This window comes from Elaeis guineensis, chromosome 12, assembly GCF_000442705.2.
Source record: "Elaeis guineensis isolate ETL-2024a chromosome 12, EG11, whole genome shotgun sequence".
Classification (NCBI taxonomy): domain Eukaryota; kingdom Viridiplantae; phylum Streptophyta; class Magnoliopsida; order Arecales; family Arecaceae; genus Elaeis; species Elaeis guineensis.
The window spans coordinates 84,224,053-84,241,930 of NC_026004.2; the positions used below are offsets into that span (position 1 = coordinate 84,224,053).

General features: G+C 36.0%; 1 protein-coding gene across 2 annotated transcripts in view; it reads right to left on the bottom strand.

Moving 5' to 3' along the window:
• The window catches only part of LOC105054577 (uncharacterized), a 61,059-nt gene that overhangs the window by 42,991 nt on the left and 190 nt on the right, over positions 1–17,878 (bottom strand). Inside the window, exons 1-2 of one of the 2 annotated variants that reach the window (XM_010936115.3) lie at positions 17,806–17,878; positions 13,097–13,287 (exon numbers count right to left, since the gene is read on the bottom strand). The exon at positions 17,806–17,878 is cut by the window's right edge and continues 190 nt beyond it. In XM_010936115.3, coding sequence (XP_010934417.1) covers positions 13,097–13,265 — 169 coding nt within the window. In that variant the 5' untranslated portion in view covers positions 13,266–13,287; positions 17,806–17,878. Of the gene's footprint in view, positions 1–13,096; positions 13,299–17,805 lie in introns of both variants that reach the window. The other variant, XM_010936112.4, reaches the window with a different exon arrangement.

Consider the following 17,878-nt stretch of genomic DNA (forward strand, 5'->3'; position numbering starts at 1 on the left):
CGACAAATACGATCCTTCTTAGGTCATGCCGGATTTTATAGATGCTTCATCAAAGACTTTAGCAAGATTTCAAAACCCTTGTGCAATCTGTTGGCCAAGGATACACCATTTGTCTTTGACGAAGACTGTTTGAAAGCATTCAACACATTACAAACAGCCCTGACAACAGCACCCATAATAAAACCTCCTGACTGGTCCATTCCATTTGAGATTATGTGTGATGCCTCTGACTTTGCAATAGGTGCCGTCTTAGGCCAAAAAATCAATAAGGAGCCACATGTGATCTATTATGCTAGCAAGACTCTTTCCGATGCCCAATTAAACTACACTACAACAGAAAAAGAGCTACTAGCAGTAGTGTTCGCCCTTGAAAAATTTCGCTCATATCTGTTAGGGTCTAAAATTCTAGTTTACTCTGATCATGCGGCTCTGAAACATCTCCTCTCAAAAAGAGATACTAAACCGCGTTTGATCAGATGGATCCTTCTTTTACAAGAATTTGATCTGGAAATCCGAGATAAGAAGGGTTCCGAGAATGTGGTAGCTGATCACATCTCCAGGATCTTAGTTGAACACACGATAGGCATAGATAAGGTCAAAGAAAAATTTTCTGACGAACAACTTTTCGCAATCTCCTCTAGCCGTCCTCCATGGTTTGCCCATATTGTTAATTACTTGTCAACAGGACAAGTACCTTCTCACTGGACAAAACAAAAAAGGATCGATTTTTCTCGCAAATTAAACATTATTTCTGGGAAGAACCTGAACTATTCAAATACTGTCCTGACCAAGTTATTCGCCGTTGTGTCCCCGAGAGTGAATTCCAAAGCATTTTCACTTTTTGCCATTCTTCGGCATGTGGGGGACATTTTAGTGGAAGAAAAACTGCAGCAAAAGTGCTGCAGAGTGGGTTTTATTGGCCAACGCTTTTCAAAGATGCACATGAATTTGGCCGAAGTTGTCTACAATGTCAGCGAACAGGAAATTTATCCAAGAAGGATATGATGCCGCTGACCCCCATTTTAGTAGTAGAAATCTTCGATGTTTGGGAGATTGATTTCATGGGACCTTTTCCAGCCTCATTTGAATTCGAATATATTCTGGTGGCAGTTGATTACGTGTCAAAATGGGTGGAGGCAATAGCTACACGGACTAATGATAATAAAATTGTAACTAGTTTTATCCAACGAAACATCATTAGTCGATTTGGCTTCCCAAGGGTGATCATTAGTGATGGGGGGACTCATTTTACGAATAAACATTTTGAAGCACTTATGAAAAATATAATATTACACACAAAGTGGCCACACCGTATTACTCCCAAACTAATGGTCAGGTAGAGGTGTCAAATAGGGAGATTAAACATATCCTAGAAAAGACGGTTAGGCCCGATAGAAGGGATTGGTCTCTTCGCTTAGATGATGCATTATGAGCTTACCGTACAGCTTTTAAAACCCCTATCGATATGTCACCCTACCGACTAGTTTATGGCAAAGCTTGCCATCTGCCGGTTGAATTAGAACATCGTGCACTCTGGACCATACGAATGTTTAATTTTAACATGAAGAATGCAGGTTCTAATCGAAGGTTGCAAATCAATGAATTGGAAGAACTTCGCAACGATGCATACGAGAGTTCACGAATTTACAAGGCTCGAATCAAAATATTTCATGACAAATATATCTCTAGAAAATTGTTTGAGCTAAATCAAAAAGTATGGCTTTTCAATTCCAGGTTACGCCTTTTTCCCGATAAACTTCAATCCCGATGGGATGGACCTTTCATTGTCACACAAATATTCCCACATGAAGCAATTGAAATTCATGACCCCCGGAATGGCAATACATTTAAAGAAAACGGCCAACGTCTGAAGCCATATGTAGATGAAATTGCACATAAAGAACGAATCGACACCATCTACCTGTGTGATCCACTTTATAATAAATAATAAACTTGACGTCTGGCTGAAGACGTAAAACTTAACGCTTGTTGGGAGGCAACCCAACGATTTCATATTTTTTTTTTACTTTACTGCAGCTACAGGAATTTAGAACAAGAGCTTATTAATCAATGAAGCTATCTTCAACTTCCGAAGCAAAATTATCCCAAGTGCACTCTCTCCTTTTATTTTCTTTGCTTTCCTACTCCATTGAGGACAATGTAGATTAAGTTGGGGGGAAGGAAATTAATCAAATCCTCGAGTATGACCAGAAATAATTAGTTTTGTGTATCCGAATTTTATTTTGATTAAGAGTCAATTAGGCATCCTAATCAATGAATGATTAACGGTCAAGATAATTTTAGAGATACTGAGGAATAAATTATTAAGAAAACCCAATGAATGGTAGGGTTTAGACTAGATCAAATTTTAGGAGTGATTCTACAACCTTCTTCTTACTGATCTCAATAAAGAATCTGCTTCATGAGAGATTGGGTGGAAAGATCGAGGTATGCAAAAAAAAAATTCTCTTTAAAATTTATTTAAAAAAAAAAAACATTGGTTTCCTACTGAATAACCGGGCCCTTTCGCCTAAGCATTGTGGTTCGCGTAAAAAGGTGGGCAATGTTAAAAAAATAGTGGATAATAAGGAGACTAAATTGCAAGAAGATAATAAACCTATCTCACATTAAGTTAGAGGATTTAAAGAGTAAAGTGGGGAGTTGGTGAAAGAAAAACTTTTGAAATTTCTTTAGTTAATACTCAGCCACTAATTGGGTCAAATTGATAATCCAATGAAGTATCTCTTTAATGGTCTGATCAAGTATCATCTACTTTTTGGGATGCCTAACCTAACTTTTGATTCAAGACCGAGTCGGTACACAATGCTGATATATCTATTTTACTCGAGGACGAGTAAAATTCAAGTTGGAGGGTGTGATAAACACTTAATTTAAGTCATTTAAAGCAGAAGATTATAGTTAATTTATTTTATTTATTAAGAATTTGATGCTTCTTTTTATGTTTTACAAGAAAGGTGATTGCCGATACAAAGAGTCCGATTTATAGATCAAAAAGACTCAAATTTGAAAAAAATTAGACTTAAAATAAAATTAAAATAAAAAAAGACGCATACGGTATTATAGAAAATGAAGATACTGTGCAAAGAACCCAAAAAGATACAGACGTAATTGTAAAGAAACAAAAGTTTCTTTTTGGAATCAAAAAGAGCGTTAACGCATGCGTGACACGGAAGGCACGCACGGCAGGGCGCGCGGCAGGCGGGCGCACGACAAGGCGGGCGCAGCAGCGGGCGGACGCGAGGGCGAGCGCACGAAACGGCGGGTTCGCGGGGAATTTGGCATGGCGGACACAGTGGCGAGGGATCTGAAAATTAAAGAAAAAAATTTAATTTTTGAAAATACTTCAAGAGGAAAAATTTGTATTTTCTTTATCTACTTGTGATCTTTCCATCTCATCCGTCCATCTTTTAGTCTTTAGTATTTTCTTTAGTCCCACATCGGAAAACTATGTAAAACTCCTCCCTCCTAACACCTATAAAAAGGCTTTTATACTCCCATTTAAGGAGGAGCCCAGAAATTCTTCTAGAACCTTGCATAGAGGAATAGAAAGGGACTACTCCATGAGCAGCTAGGCTAGCAGTTTCGGGAGTGGAGAAAAAATTTTATAACGATACAGAGCGGGTTTATTGTTCTAAACTTTCTTGTATTTCTTTATATGCAATAAAGATTATGCTTCTTATTTAAATCGTCATGAGTTCTTTATTTGCTCTTTTTCATATATTTTTATTTATGCTTTCCTGTTAGATTAATATTAGGAACAACTTTTACTTTCCAGAGACGCACCGTGATCTACAGGTATGGGGCGTGCCGAGGAAAGAAGAGTTGTTTACCTAGTACTTTCCGAAGACACGTCGTGATCTACGGGTACGGGGTGTGCCGAAGAAAGATAGGTATTTTTCCTAAGATTAATCGCATCTATTTAATTAAAAAAGAGATACAACTCTGCTAGTGCAAAATTAATTCAAAACTTCCGAGCTTTTTATTTTCTAATTACATCAATTTTAAAATAATTTATTTTCTAAATCAAAACAACGCTTCTTTCTTTTATTTTGTAATCTCAACTTAGCCCAAGGTCCCTGAGGATACGATCTCGACTCATCCTACCTACGTAGTGAGTAGAGTTATTTTTGGTGCTATCAACGACTACGCATCAGCTGGGCAACACTCTATAATCATTCTATTCCCCATTTTCTTGATCGAACAACCATTCCATATCCTGATAGAGTTAGCACAGATGCTGAGTCCTACTTGAAACAGGTTCAAGAGGTGCAACAGCAAGTTCAAAAAAGATTGCGGGATTCCACCGCTAAATATAAGGCAGCAGCGGACCTACACTGCCAAGATATGGATTTTAACGAGGGAGATAGTGTTTTGATCTATTTCAAAACAAAAAAAGATTTTCAATCGAAAGTTATAACAAGTTAAGCAGGAAGAAATTTAGACCGTTCAAAATTCTCAAGCTGGAAAAGAATGTCTACCTTATTGATCAACCACCAGAAGCACTTACCTCCCCAGTTTTCAATGTGAGTGATTTGTTCGAGTACTATAGAAAAGCATCCACTACCACAGGTGTCAAGACGCTATCTTTCATTACGGATGCAAAGATAGCAACAAAGGGCGTAGAGGAGATTCTGGATGTTCACGAGGCTACGACACGTTGGGGTATACATCGTCGATATTTGGTACGTTAGTAAGGACGTCCAATGACTGATAGCAGCTGGATTTCAGAGGTAGAATTACGCCGGCTTTGAGAGGACTTATACTAAAGTTATCAGGAAGCCATCTCGACAGGGTCGAGATCTCTCCCACCTGGAGAGAACTGATGCAGTGCATCAAGCCATGATTTAATCTTATTTGTCAGATTATATTTCTTTATAGTATTTGATTCAATCCAACTTAATTAGTTTAGAAAAATTGGATAGGTTAACCCAAATCCGAAACAAATCCTTTCGTTTACTTTTTTTTCCCAAACCGGAAAGCCAATCTAGATTTACAAGGACCATATGATTCTCCATGGATTTGTCTCTTACTAGAGAAAAGGGAAAGAAAAGAAAAAGGAAAAAGAGAGAAAAAAGAGAGGAAAAGAAAAAGAGGAAAGAGAAAAAAAAAGGAAAAGAAAAGGAGGAAAGAAAAAAAAAGAGAGGAAAGAAAAAAGAGAAAAAAGGAGAGGTAAGACAGAAAATGATATTTTTGACCAATCTAAAAAAGAAGAATAGACAAAGAAAAAAAGAAAAGGGTTATAAATATGAGCTCTTGGGGCTTGGGAAGGGCAGTAGAAAAAAATCAAGACTTCATAAAAATCCTAAATTCCCCACTCTTTACATATAGCTTCCCTCTACCTTCTGATCCGTAGTGGCTTCTTCCTTGCACTGGGATCGATCTCTTTCTCCTCTCCACTTCTTCTATATTCTTGTTTTTCATCCTTCCCATGCTGAAGTTGTTCATTGCGGTGCTGCAAGCCTTGATGGTCGTGGATAACTCGCAGCTGATGAACCTATTGTAATCTTGAATCTCGCTGACCTTCACTTTCTCATCTAAGGTAATCGCCACTATCTCATTATCATCACAACCCTTTACCCCACCTTTTACCCTCACCTTCCTTCAAAACTTATCCACTTTCTCTTTAAATAATTAAGCTTGAAAAGATTCATTTTCTAAAGTTTTTTTTGGGGATTTTATATGCACTTGGCATTGATGTATTGATCTCAGTTGTCGATCTGTCATCTTTAGTTCTTATGAATGCTGTTAATTTGTTTCTGGATTAAATTATTGCTGAAATTTTTTTTTACTTCCTACGCTGAACTTTCATTAAATTATTGCAGCTTCATCAGATTTTTTAGGTGTTTGGTAAAAATTTTGAAATAGCTTTTTCCTTCCTCCAAAAGCTGAAAAAAAAAAGCTCCAATTTGGAGCTTTTGGGCATCAGATCTAATGAAGACATGTGGGGAATCTATTTTCTTCAGAGGGGGAAGCAAAAGCTCACACAAGAGATCCGAGTTTGAGTCCTCAAAATGAATTTTAAAAAAAAAATTAATTCGAAGTACTTTTTATTGCCATAATCATTTAAGTTTGTGTCTTTTTATTGCCATAATCATGTGATTAAGATTACAAGTTTCAACCTTAAGATGATGAGCCTCCTAATTGTCTATAGACTGATGAACCACATGAAGAAAAGAATATGGAATAGTGTCAAATATTGAATAACCATGTGATCATATTGAAACACTTTTTATGAGTATGGAATAGATCAATAGAGTATGGAACACTTCTTATAGACTTCTTATGAATATTGAAACACTTCTTATAGACCGAGGAACCACATGAAGAAAAGAGTATGGAATAGAGTCAAATATTGAATAACCATGTGATCATACTGAAACACTTCTTATGAGTTGTTGACTATTATTGTGCTTGTAACATGGATATTGAGAAATGTTGGTAAGCATTTATGTTGCTACTATGATTGTGAATAGATGAAAATGTATATTGCCATTTTATATCTGGGTTTTGTTTTTAGAATCAAGAATTACCAAGTTGTGCTATTTTGTTACTTGGTAATTACCCTAAAAAATAATTAAATCATAAAATATAAAAGATAATTAAAATATAAAAATTATAAATTAGCAATACTTTGTAAGAATAGTTTCTAATGGTACAAGAGAATAATAATATAATACAATATAATACAAACATAATTACATTATATTATGTTATATTATATTATTATATTGTAACAACCATATTGTATAATATAATATCATTATATGATCATAATATAATAATATAATAGTAAACTTATAATATCATTTTAGTACACATTATAATAACATCATTATAAAATAATAGACTTTAAATGTATTATTATATTTTACTAAATATAATAATTATTATCTATTATATTATTGGATTAAACTATCAAAGAAAATAACTTATAAATAATGAATACTTAAAACAATAATTTTTTATGGTACAATTGAAAGCACTATGCAATATGCTTTATTGTTATTTCCTAATACTAAATGTACTTTGACAATTTCGTTACCAAGCAAATGTTAAAGTTCCATGGTGCTTTAGAAATGTAGTTATCGAACATCAAAGTATTTTTTATTAAAAGCTCTACTAGCAAAAGCCCAGCTGTGCAAAGCTCTACAATTTCCCCAAGAATTTCAAGAAAACATAGCTATCCGAGAAACACAATTCTTGGTAACTACATATATGAACATTCTAACAAGATTCTTGTAATCACGCACATCTTCCCACTTATGAAGAATGGAAAGAAATATGACACAACAAAGATATGCCAAAATAACAAACCTTAAAAAAGCAGGATATGGCATAACTAGGATACACCAATGGGTATATATGTATACCATGTATACATGCATGCATATATACGTACAAATAAGTGCATGTGAAAGGAAGCTATAAAACATAGTAGCCTATCAAAATAGTCCATACTTCACAGAATAGCATCAACTTTTACCAGGTCATCATTTACTCACCATTCAAATCCATAAACCCCCATTCACATTTCTTATTTTAAATATCAAAATTATGGACTCTGAAATTGACCAATTATCTCTAGAAGTTTAGTAACCAAAAAAACACACAGGTCCCTTGTTTTTGGAGGGTATTCAGTATCTCTATTATAAAAGCGAAGTACCTGGAGTGCTTTTAATTTTGAAAAATAGGATCCTTGGTACAAGCATTAGACACATATTCAAGAAGTATCTAATGAGTACCAATATCCAATATTGACAAAGCATGTGTGTTGCAGAATTCGTGCTCTATATGTTCCCATAACCAACATAAAGGTTGGCAAAATGTCCACAAGCATTAACAACTACAGATTTGTTGCTGGGTATGTGGCTTATGTTGCTTGCTGCTTCTTCCTAACAATGGGTTTCCATCAATGAATTGGGAACTCTAAATTATAAAAGACCTACTGCAGTTTCTAGACAATGTAAATAAATAGGAACAATTACCAAGTACATACATTAGGCCTCACTACTGTGCCTCATTCAACTTTCCCACTAACACTTCTGCCTTATCTATTGCCATGATTTAACATAACAAGAATAAGCATCATCTAGCAATAAAGATATGCTCACAATTTTGGTTCACATGCATGTCAACATATAAGTTCCAAGACATAATGATGTACAACCATGTTAGATCTCAGGTAAATCTCTCATGCTTTCCATGTACATGAAATTTGGCATAAATTTCTTACCGGTCAGATTATATATCATCATTGACCAATTTCCTCAGACTTTGTACATATCATGCAAGAACTTCTGACCAGAGGCCAACAAGATCTCATAGTCACCTTCCTATGTTATTGGATGGATTATATCATCTTCATGTTCTAGTTGCAGATCTAAACATACTTACTTCTCTGCTTACCTTTTACTTCAACCTAATAAGTTATCCAATTTCAAATTGTCTATCTAGTTTACACGGATGTCCTAGAATTTCGTCCTTAATCCTTTGACGCTCATCAATTGACACGGGCTACAAATGTTATCATGAATTCTATAACCATTGTTTTATAGCATGTTCTTTCAGAAGACTCACTTGTCATGCATCTTAAGAAGGTATGTTATTTTATGCCAATGGTGTATAGGCTTTGCAACATCACTTGTACTTGCCTCTATGGTCATTAAGGTCTTTTTGCTAATCTGAAGCAAGGATATGGATACTACATACAGAGAACATGATATAGATACTTCAATAATGTAAATCCCGGAAAGTTAGGATACATGGATGGAATAAGGCAATATAAAAACAACAACATATTCCGTACTGAATGCAGTAACATAGACATTCACAAGCTCTATCAAATCACCATTTAATACTCCATATAATAAGACTGACATCATGAAATCTAAAATTAACCACCCATTGTTAGAAGGAAGGTCTACATTCAACGAAAGAAAAGAAAGCCCTCACTTCATCCATGAAGGCATTCAGCAGATGTTCCGGCATACCAAGGAATTCTCAAAGGCCTCCTCATATACTTAAGGAGTCTGATACAAAAGATAAATATGTGATACATATCCTAACATATTTGATAAGTATTGCTATCTAGAAAATATCATATAGGATGCAAAAAGCAATATTAAGTATCCATGCTTTTCACTTGCTATAATTTTAAAATTTTGTAACCAAAATCTTCCATTGAGGGAGCAGCACACGCATTAGAAACTCTCCAAAATCTTGTTGCTGCACCTGTTTCTCAAGGGCTTCCACAATCGAAATCTTTCTCCATGAAATTTAAGAACCCCACTTCTGTCTTCTGCATCCAAACCTACTCCCCAACATACTCTTAGGGTTTGAAACTAACATATAGAGGAGAACATCACATGAAGTCTTCTAATTTTCTTCCCTGAAGATGCCTTGCATCAGTATGCATTATCATAATGCACATCAGCAGAATGGAAAAGTCAAGAGTCAAGACAAAATAACTGAGAGCATGCTGGGCCTGCTTGAATATGCTGGTAAGCTATCCTGAGAATATACTATGAACCATAGATGGTGGGAAGAAGATAGCATGGAAGAGTAAAGAATTTTACTAATGAAGGAAAGTTTAGCCTCTGCAATCCCCTGAAAAAAGTGGATACTGGATATCACTTACTAAGAAAATCCAGCATCCTTTTTTAAAAATTTTATGATCCGAAAGCTCCTGATTCATTGAGTTTTCTCTGCTGTTGTTGCCTAATTTTTCTCTACCTTCAGAGACTCCCTCTTAAGATTTGGTGGTGTGGGGAACTTATCACCGAAAAGTTTGTGGGGGCATCCAAAAAGGCCCTACATCTATTCCACAGACTATTAACTTTTTCCATTGCAGACTCTTATCTAGTTGTTGGCCAGGCAGTTTTGATTGCAGAATGTGTAAATCATAAGGAATCTCTCCCCCACCCCCTCCTTTTCTCCCCAAGTGATCGCATAAAGATTTCCTTAAAAAACTGTATTCTGGACTTCCAGCAGAAGAATAAGATATTTGAAAATACATATCTTTCTTGATAAATCTCCGAATATAAAGAAAGTATGACATGCACTTTCCATGTTTCTCAAAACATCACCATATCTCACTCCTACTCCTCTAGCCCTCCCTTTTTATCCTTAATTACTAAGTACCTGACCTTTCTCTATCGTTCTTTTCCCAGTGAACCATAGCCCTCCACTAAAACACATGCTTCTTCATTGTGCTATGATTACTAAAGTTTATAATAGCTATTACAGTGCTAATGTGTCCAAGGATATCATATCTATTGATCTTTATTCTCAAATTAACAACCTACCATCCATTTAACTCTTCATGATTGCCATCTGCTAAAAGGTCATTTAATAAACTTTCCTAACAATTACAAACAAATAAACCGACTGTGCATTCTCAAAGTCATCTATTTGCACCAAAAAATTCTCAACGCTTCGAAAAGGTGAGATGTGATGGCTGAAGAAATTACTATTCCATCCTCCAACAAACCATGAAATAGGATATTGATCCTCTTCAAGCAAATATGATGCAATGAAGGACAGTGGACCCTCTAAAGAGGGCCTTACTGCAAACATCTTTTGTTCAAAGAAAAGACCACCCATCAAGATCTGGTTGCCCCTTTTATTTGACTCCAAGTGATCTAAATTCCAGCCCATTTAGTTAGCCTACTTCCTAACTTTTGGTCTGATCTCTAGGGGTCCTCTTAGGGTTAATTTTGTTTCTCCAACATCAACAGATTTTAGATTTACTTGGCAGGCCTATTTTGAGGATGTAATAGACATCTAAAAGCAGTACCACAGGACACTGAATAATGGTTATTTAGTCCCATATTTATAGCATGATTGGACTAAAATTTGAGAAAACACAAGTGAACAGTAAGCCCAAACTAGAAAATGATAATAACAAGCTGTTGGTCCCTATAATGGGAGTCCTAAGAGGATTAAGCAAGGGTGGCCTGTTGGTTTGATCCTTGAAATGCCTTCAATTTATTTCTAAATTAGTGTAGAACTTGTGACATGGTAAGCCTATTAAAGGGGTCTTATAGCTGACCATTCTGTAGCCAGACTGAAGTTCAAATGAGAATGTAAGATGACAGTGATTTATCGATCATATTTTTGTAATTTGTTGCAAAAAATGCCTTTCTTAATGAGGATTTGCATAAGTGAATAAGTAGCTCCTTCAGCATATTTATCATCTTTAATAACATATGATCTCAATGAGGTCCATGCACTTGGTTTAAGAAGTCCAATCAAAGAGTTTAACTGTCTCCTCAGGACTAAGACCTTGCTGTAATCATTTGCAACACTATGACCTAGGAAATTGATCTCAATGGTAACAGAATGGACTGTGATATATGTTGATAGAAAGTAATTAAACAAGTGAATGTAATTAAAACATTCAAAGAACAAATTAATCACACTTAATTTTTGATGAGTGCTTTCCTTTATCATCATATGAAGAAACTGATAATAGAATTTAATGAAATCAATGGCTTCCTGAAGAAAACAAGCTTAATGAAGAAACAGGACCATTTGGGGCAGAGGTGGGAGATATCTTCTAGATGTTGTGACAACAAAAGCAAACTATGCTTATCTTATCCATCGAATGTTGCAAATATTGATACTGACAAATTGGATTTATTTAACAAAGGAGACAGAAACTTCATTTTTTGTTGAAAATAAAATCTAAGAAAAAATGCTAGCTGATATCTTGCTTTCCTTGCCTCTCCCAGGAGGCGAAAGACTAAACATAGGAGAAAAGTGGGGCCCACTTATTTCTTTTCCCAATCTCCCCATAATCCTATACAGCTGCCCCATGATCCCATGTATATCAGAACAAGAAAGAAAGCTAGTTGCAAAGTGCATCAGAGAAAGGAGTTCATGCAATGACAGTAGTATGATCAGTGTTTTATGTGCATTTTCAGGTTTGACTTTCAGAACGTGAAAGCCTCTGCCTTCAAGAAGTGAGAGCTACTCAAAAAAGTGCTGTTGTATGAATCTACTGGATAAAAACAAACTAATAATAGGTTACCCCAGGATTTTTTTCATTCTATATGCCTGTTATCATTCATGCACCTAGGGAGTGGTCTACAAGCACATCTTAAGGTTCAATTAGAAAAAATGTGTCCCCAGCATACAGTGAATAAATAGGTATAATACGCTGTCTTATTGTGTTTCCCTAGTGGATTTGTTATCAATCCTAGTCTGAGCAAAATTGCTTAAATAAGCTATTTAGAATATGATTGGACCTTATCAAAAGCCTTTCCAGCTGATGGTAAAGTTAAATATTTAGATCAAGAATCAGGATTACTTTTAAGAAAGTCATCTAAAATGTTAATGTGTGAGAGCTGCTGAGATGAAAGAAGTTACATATCAAGAAAAAAAGAAAAAAATTAATGTAGTGAAAAACCCTAGTTGCTAAAATTAACTACCCTCATCACATATTATTCTTAATAGCAACTGGTGACTTGGATGAAATTCTAGCTACCTTTTGGAACACTCTGAACCGTCATCATTCAATAGTTATTTTTTCTTCAAAAAGATGGCAGCAAACTTGTATTAGTTTGCCACGCATTTCCATTATATAACTTGGATTTACAGGTACCAGGAACCAGTGTGACTTGGATGAAATTCTAGCTACCTTTTGGAACACTGAACCCTCATCATTGAAAACTTATTTTTTCTTCAGAAAGATGGCAGCAAACTTGTATTAGTTTGCCGTGCATTTCCATCATATAACTTGGATTTACAGGTAACAGGAACCAGTTTAGATCCAACCTGAGTTGGTCAACTCTCTAAAGAACTGAATCAAGAGACGAATACATTTTCTCCATATCAAACACGAACTGAAAATTGTAGTCAAGATTTGGCTCAGAAAGGACTACCTTCAGTGGATCAAATTCAAAGAACTGACTCTATACATATGACCAATCAGGCTAGAGACACCATCCAACCTGGTTTAACTTAAATCCCATTAATATGATGATGATGATCGTAATAAAAATGGTAATGCTAATAACAACAATAATAACAATAATATAGTAATACTGTAATAATAATTTCCAAAAAGACTAACCTTGTTGCACTCCTAGAACTGTAGCAGTAAGAAACCGTGAATTTGGACGACTCCTTACATTCGGCTGGCGGAGATAAACTTGAACACCATCTTTGTCAGCTTGCATGCGCAATCTCCTTGCCTCTTCCATCAGTAACGCAGCAAGGCGGTTCTCTGTCTCCAGATCCATTGTTTGTCTGGGCTTTGATCCACTGAGATTTGACTGAGATTATATTTACAATTCCAATCAGATAATACAAAGGATAAATATTGCTAGAAAAGTGCAGCAGAAAGTAATAATTCTGTCAAAACAAACAACAATTACCGGTGAAAATTATAGCGAATCTAAGATTTCATTCTTCATAATCTTTCTTTTGTTCATTAAAGCATCTTACAAAACATGTTCCAATGCCTTTCATTAGGTGCAATGTCCACTGTTATCATGACCTGTAACAACCATCAATATTGCAAAATACTTGCTTTACAGAATGAACGACCCTAGTTACAAGCAAAACCTCAAGAAACTACAGGCCACATGATGTTTTCAAAACTGAAATTCCCATAGAAACATGTGATGAGAAATTAATACAAACAGATACATTCTCATTAGATTTGACATTGTATCAACCATCCAAACATCTAAAGGTGGAATTCAAAAAGGCTGAATGAAGTAACACTTATGTTATGGCATATACAGTATGCTGAAAAATGGAGCTAACATAAAACTGTATCGATTTCGCTATTTCATTATAAAAGATAGGACATTGGGCTTCAAGGTTACCTATCTCGAGGTAATCCATGCAAACATGATTTTTTGGGGGGAGGGGGGGGGTGGACTTGTAAATGGAGCTGCCTGATTTTACCCACTTAAAGCCACATCTCAAATAAAATGCTTCAATAAACTGTTTATGTAGTAGATTGTTTCCATTAACATTTTGGGGGAGAAAGAAATTGAGAGCAAAAAAAAAAAAATCCCATTCAGAATGTACTAAGAATTACTTTGCTTGGAATGTTGTTAGATGTTAAGATCACATGTCCTATCATCACTCACACGTGCTTACACTTCTTTGCCCTAATTTTGTCTTGTGACTAGCACAGCCAGTATATTATTCTTCAAAAACAATAACCCTAAACAGGAAGCTGCAACTTTCATAACTTTGGAGGAGCAGTACAAATACCACCAAGAAACCTTACCAAACCATGAGCTGCTAGCTTCATGCGTATTGCATATTAATAAAAAATTATTGATATTTATCTGACAAATCAAGCACATTACAATTTGAATTTGGAGAAATTAGTTCCAGATGTGATAAAAATAGATCTATTTTACAAAAAAAAAAAAACTAAGATTTTGCATGACTTACTCCGAACATGAACCCTACCATATAATTGATGTGTTATGAACTATTCTGTCATACTCACAACAAGCTATTGCAATTAATTACTCATATTACTCATATATCAGATTAATTTTGAAAAGAACTTCAACTGCTTTATAATTTGATTCAGTTTAGAAGCCATTTCCACACCCAAAGAAACAACCAACAGGCATCAATTTTATTCAAAAGAATCAAAACCAAGAAATTCCATCGAGCTCCCCCACAGATCCAATATTAAGATTAATTCATTCAAATGAAAGGAAACGGTCGAGATGTGGGTATCTGAAATCCCTAGAAATTGAATTTTAGAACTGCCCTAAAATTCGAGACCTAAAGGAGTGAAATGATGTGCCTTGCCTGTCTCCTCGATCTTCTAGCAAGTGATTCCAAACAAAGAGTTGATGCAAGAGGAGACACGGCAGAGATGGTAGGGTAGGCAGAACAACTTTCTTCAAGAGCCTTGTAGAGGAATAAAAGTTCTCAATTGATTGATCGTATGGGTAGCCCTCCACAGAATGCCACATCACCCAAGACACAAGTCTTAAAGTGAAAACCAGCATTGACACAGCCGATTGCTCCACCAGGTTTATCCTGATGGAGTGTTTGGAGGGAGAAAGAGAGATCGATGCTGACGTGGAATGGCGAGCTCAGGACTGGTTTCCTAATGCCGATGATAAAATCTGTCCAGCATTTTCCCATTAAGATGTACAAGAATGACTAATAACTTCACAAATATTCTACAGCATTCGACGTAATAGAGCCCACACACATAGATGGCTCTTCACCACCTTACTGCAGCTTCGTCACAAAGATTATGTCGATGTGTGTGTTGTTGTATGATGCAGGGTAGGGTAAACCATTTGTAATAAAAAACCCTAGGATACCCCCAGTGGAAGACCCTCTCCGCATCTCTCGCCGTCTCCACCACTGGTGTCTTTTCCCTATAAACAGGAGGCACCAAGAGAGCTCATAGAGTTTCAAGGGAGGAGTTAGAGAGGGGAAGGGAGCCTTCATCTGTCCCTCTTCCAAAAGGTAGACCATCGTGGTCCCCTCTCTTCCTCTCTCTGTTTAGTTTTCTTTGCCTTAAGATTTCTATTGCTAGACCTCTCGATCTCTGGTCATTCTATTTGGTTGAATCGTCTGTAATCTTAGTCTAGATCTGTTTTTCCAATTTCTTCTTGAAACAGTTTCAGATTCGAAGCAGGTTTCATTGATCTCAATATCTAGTGGTGATTTAGATTTTTGATCATGTTTTTTTAGTCCTAGATCTGGAGCAACTTTTGGTTTCTATCTGTCTGTAGGATCGCTATGTATTTAATTCATTTTTCCTGAATGTTTTAATTTCCGATCTTGTTTCCTCATTTATTTAAAAAGCCAAGGACATTATTGCCTTTTGGTTTAGTTTATATATATTCTGCATCCCCAGTTATTAGATAAGATACCAGGGGTCTTGATCTGTTAGTTCTTCTCCCATTCAAATCTTCTCAAGGTGTTCATCATGCTTATCGGTCAAGATATAGATGATATTTGTATCGAAGATATGCCAAAATAACAAACCTTAAAAAAGTAGGTTATGGCATAACTAGGATACACCAATGGGTATATATGTATATCATGTGTCCATGCATGCATATATACATACATATATGTGCATGTGAAAGGAAGCTATAAAACATAGTAGCCTATCAAAATAGTCCATACTTCACAGAATAGCATCAACTTTTACAACCTCATCATTTAGTCACCATTCAAATCCATAAACTCCCATTCACATCTTATTTTCATATCAAAATTATATTCTAAAATTGGCCAATTATCATTAGAAGTTTAGTAACCAAAAAAACACATAGGTCCCTTGTTTTTGGAGGGTATTCAGTATCTCTATTATAAAAGCAGAGTATCTGGAGGGTTTTTAATTTTGAAAAATATGATACTTGGTACAAGTATTAGACACATATTCAAGAAGTATCTAACGACTACCAATATCCAATATTGACAAAGGATGTGTGTTGCAGAATTCATGCTCTAGATGTTCCTGTAACCAACACAAAGGTTTGCAAAATGGTCCACACGCATTAACAACTACAAATGTTGTTGCTGGGTATGTTGCTTATGTTGGTTGGTGCTTCTTCCAAACAATGAGTTTCCATCAATGAATTGGGAATTCTAACTTATAAGAGACCTACTGAAGCTTCTAGACAATGCAAATAAATAGGAACAATTACCAAGTACATACATTAGGCCTCACCGCTGTTCCTCATTCAACTTTCCCACTTACACTTCTACCTTATCTACTGCCATGATTTAGCATAACAAGCATAAGCGTCATCTAGCAATCAAGATATGCTCAAAATTTTGGTTCACATGCATGTCAACATGTAAGTTCTAAGACATAATGGTATACAGCCACGTTAGATTAAATCTCAAGTAAATCTCTCATGCTCTCCATGTACATGAATTTTGGCATAAATTTCTTACAGGTCAGCTTATATATCATGATTGATCAATTTCCTCAGAGTTTGTACGTATCATGCAAGAACTTCAGACCAGAGGCCAACAAGATCTCATAGTCACCTTCCTATGCTATTGCATGGATTATATCATCTTCATGTTCTAGTTCTAGATCTAAAACATACTTTCTGCTATGCCTACCTTTTACTTCAACCTAATAAGTTATCCAATTTCAAATTGTCTATCTAGTTTACATGGATGTCCCAGAATTTGTTCCTTAACCCCTTAACACTCATCAATTAACATGGGCTACAAATCTAAACACTACGTTAAAGGAGAGTCCACATGACTCTCAGCACGCCACGTATCGATCTGTGCGGGAGGTCACGGACGGGAGCACATCAAGTGGTGGGCAGTGGAGAGAGAAGATCATGAACATGTGGACGGACGATGTGCCAATGTCGTTGACCATAGTGAGCATGGTAAAGACAGAACGGTCGTCCATGGCAATGGCATCGGAGAGGATGCCGTTGTGGGTTCTGAACTCTCCCGTACAGTTTTTAAAAAAAAAAATTGTACAGCGGCCCCCTAATCACCTCCACCATGCCTCCACTGAACATGCCATCCGCCGGCGATCCCCGTTGGGTAGCCTCCCACATCATTATCACGAAAACAAAGCCCCATAACTAAAATTTTGTTGCCAAAAAAGAATCCTTTCGATCAAAAATCCCCAACCCCTACAAAATATCGTGCTTCTACCAAGATTAAGCTCTCAAAACCTCAGGGAACCAACTCACACCGCCACAACTATTCCCACAGATCTCTAAAAAACATAATTAAATGAAAATAAAAAGAAGCGAAAAGGAAAAAAGAATTATAATATGTGGGGAAAGGCCTCACCTATTAAATTTTTCCGTCTATCCTTCGTTTTCGTCAATTTTTCCTTTGTTTTCCTCCCGTTTTTCCTCTATTT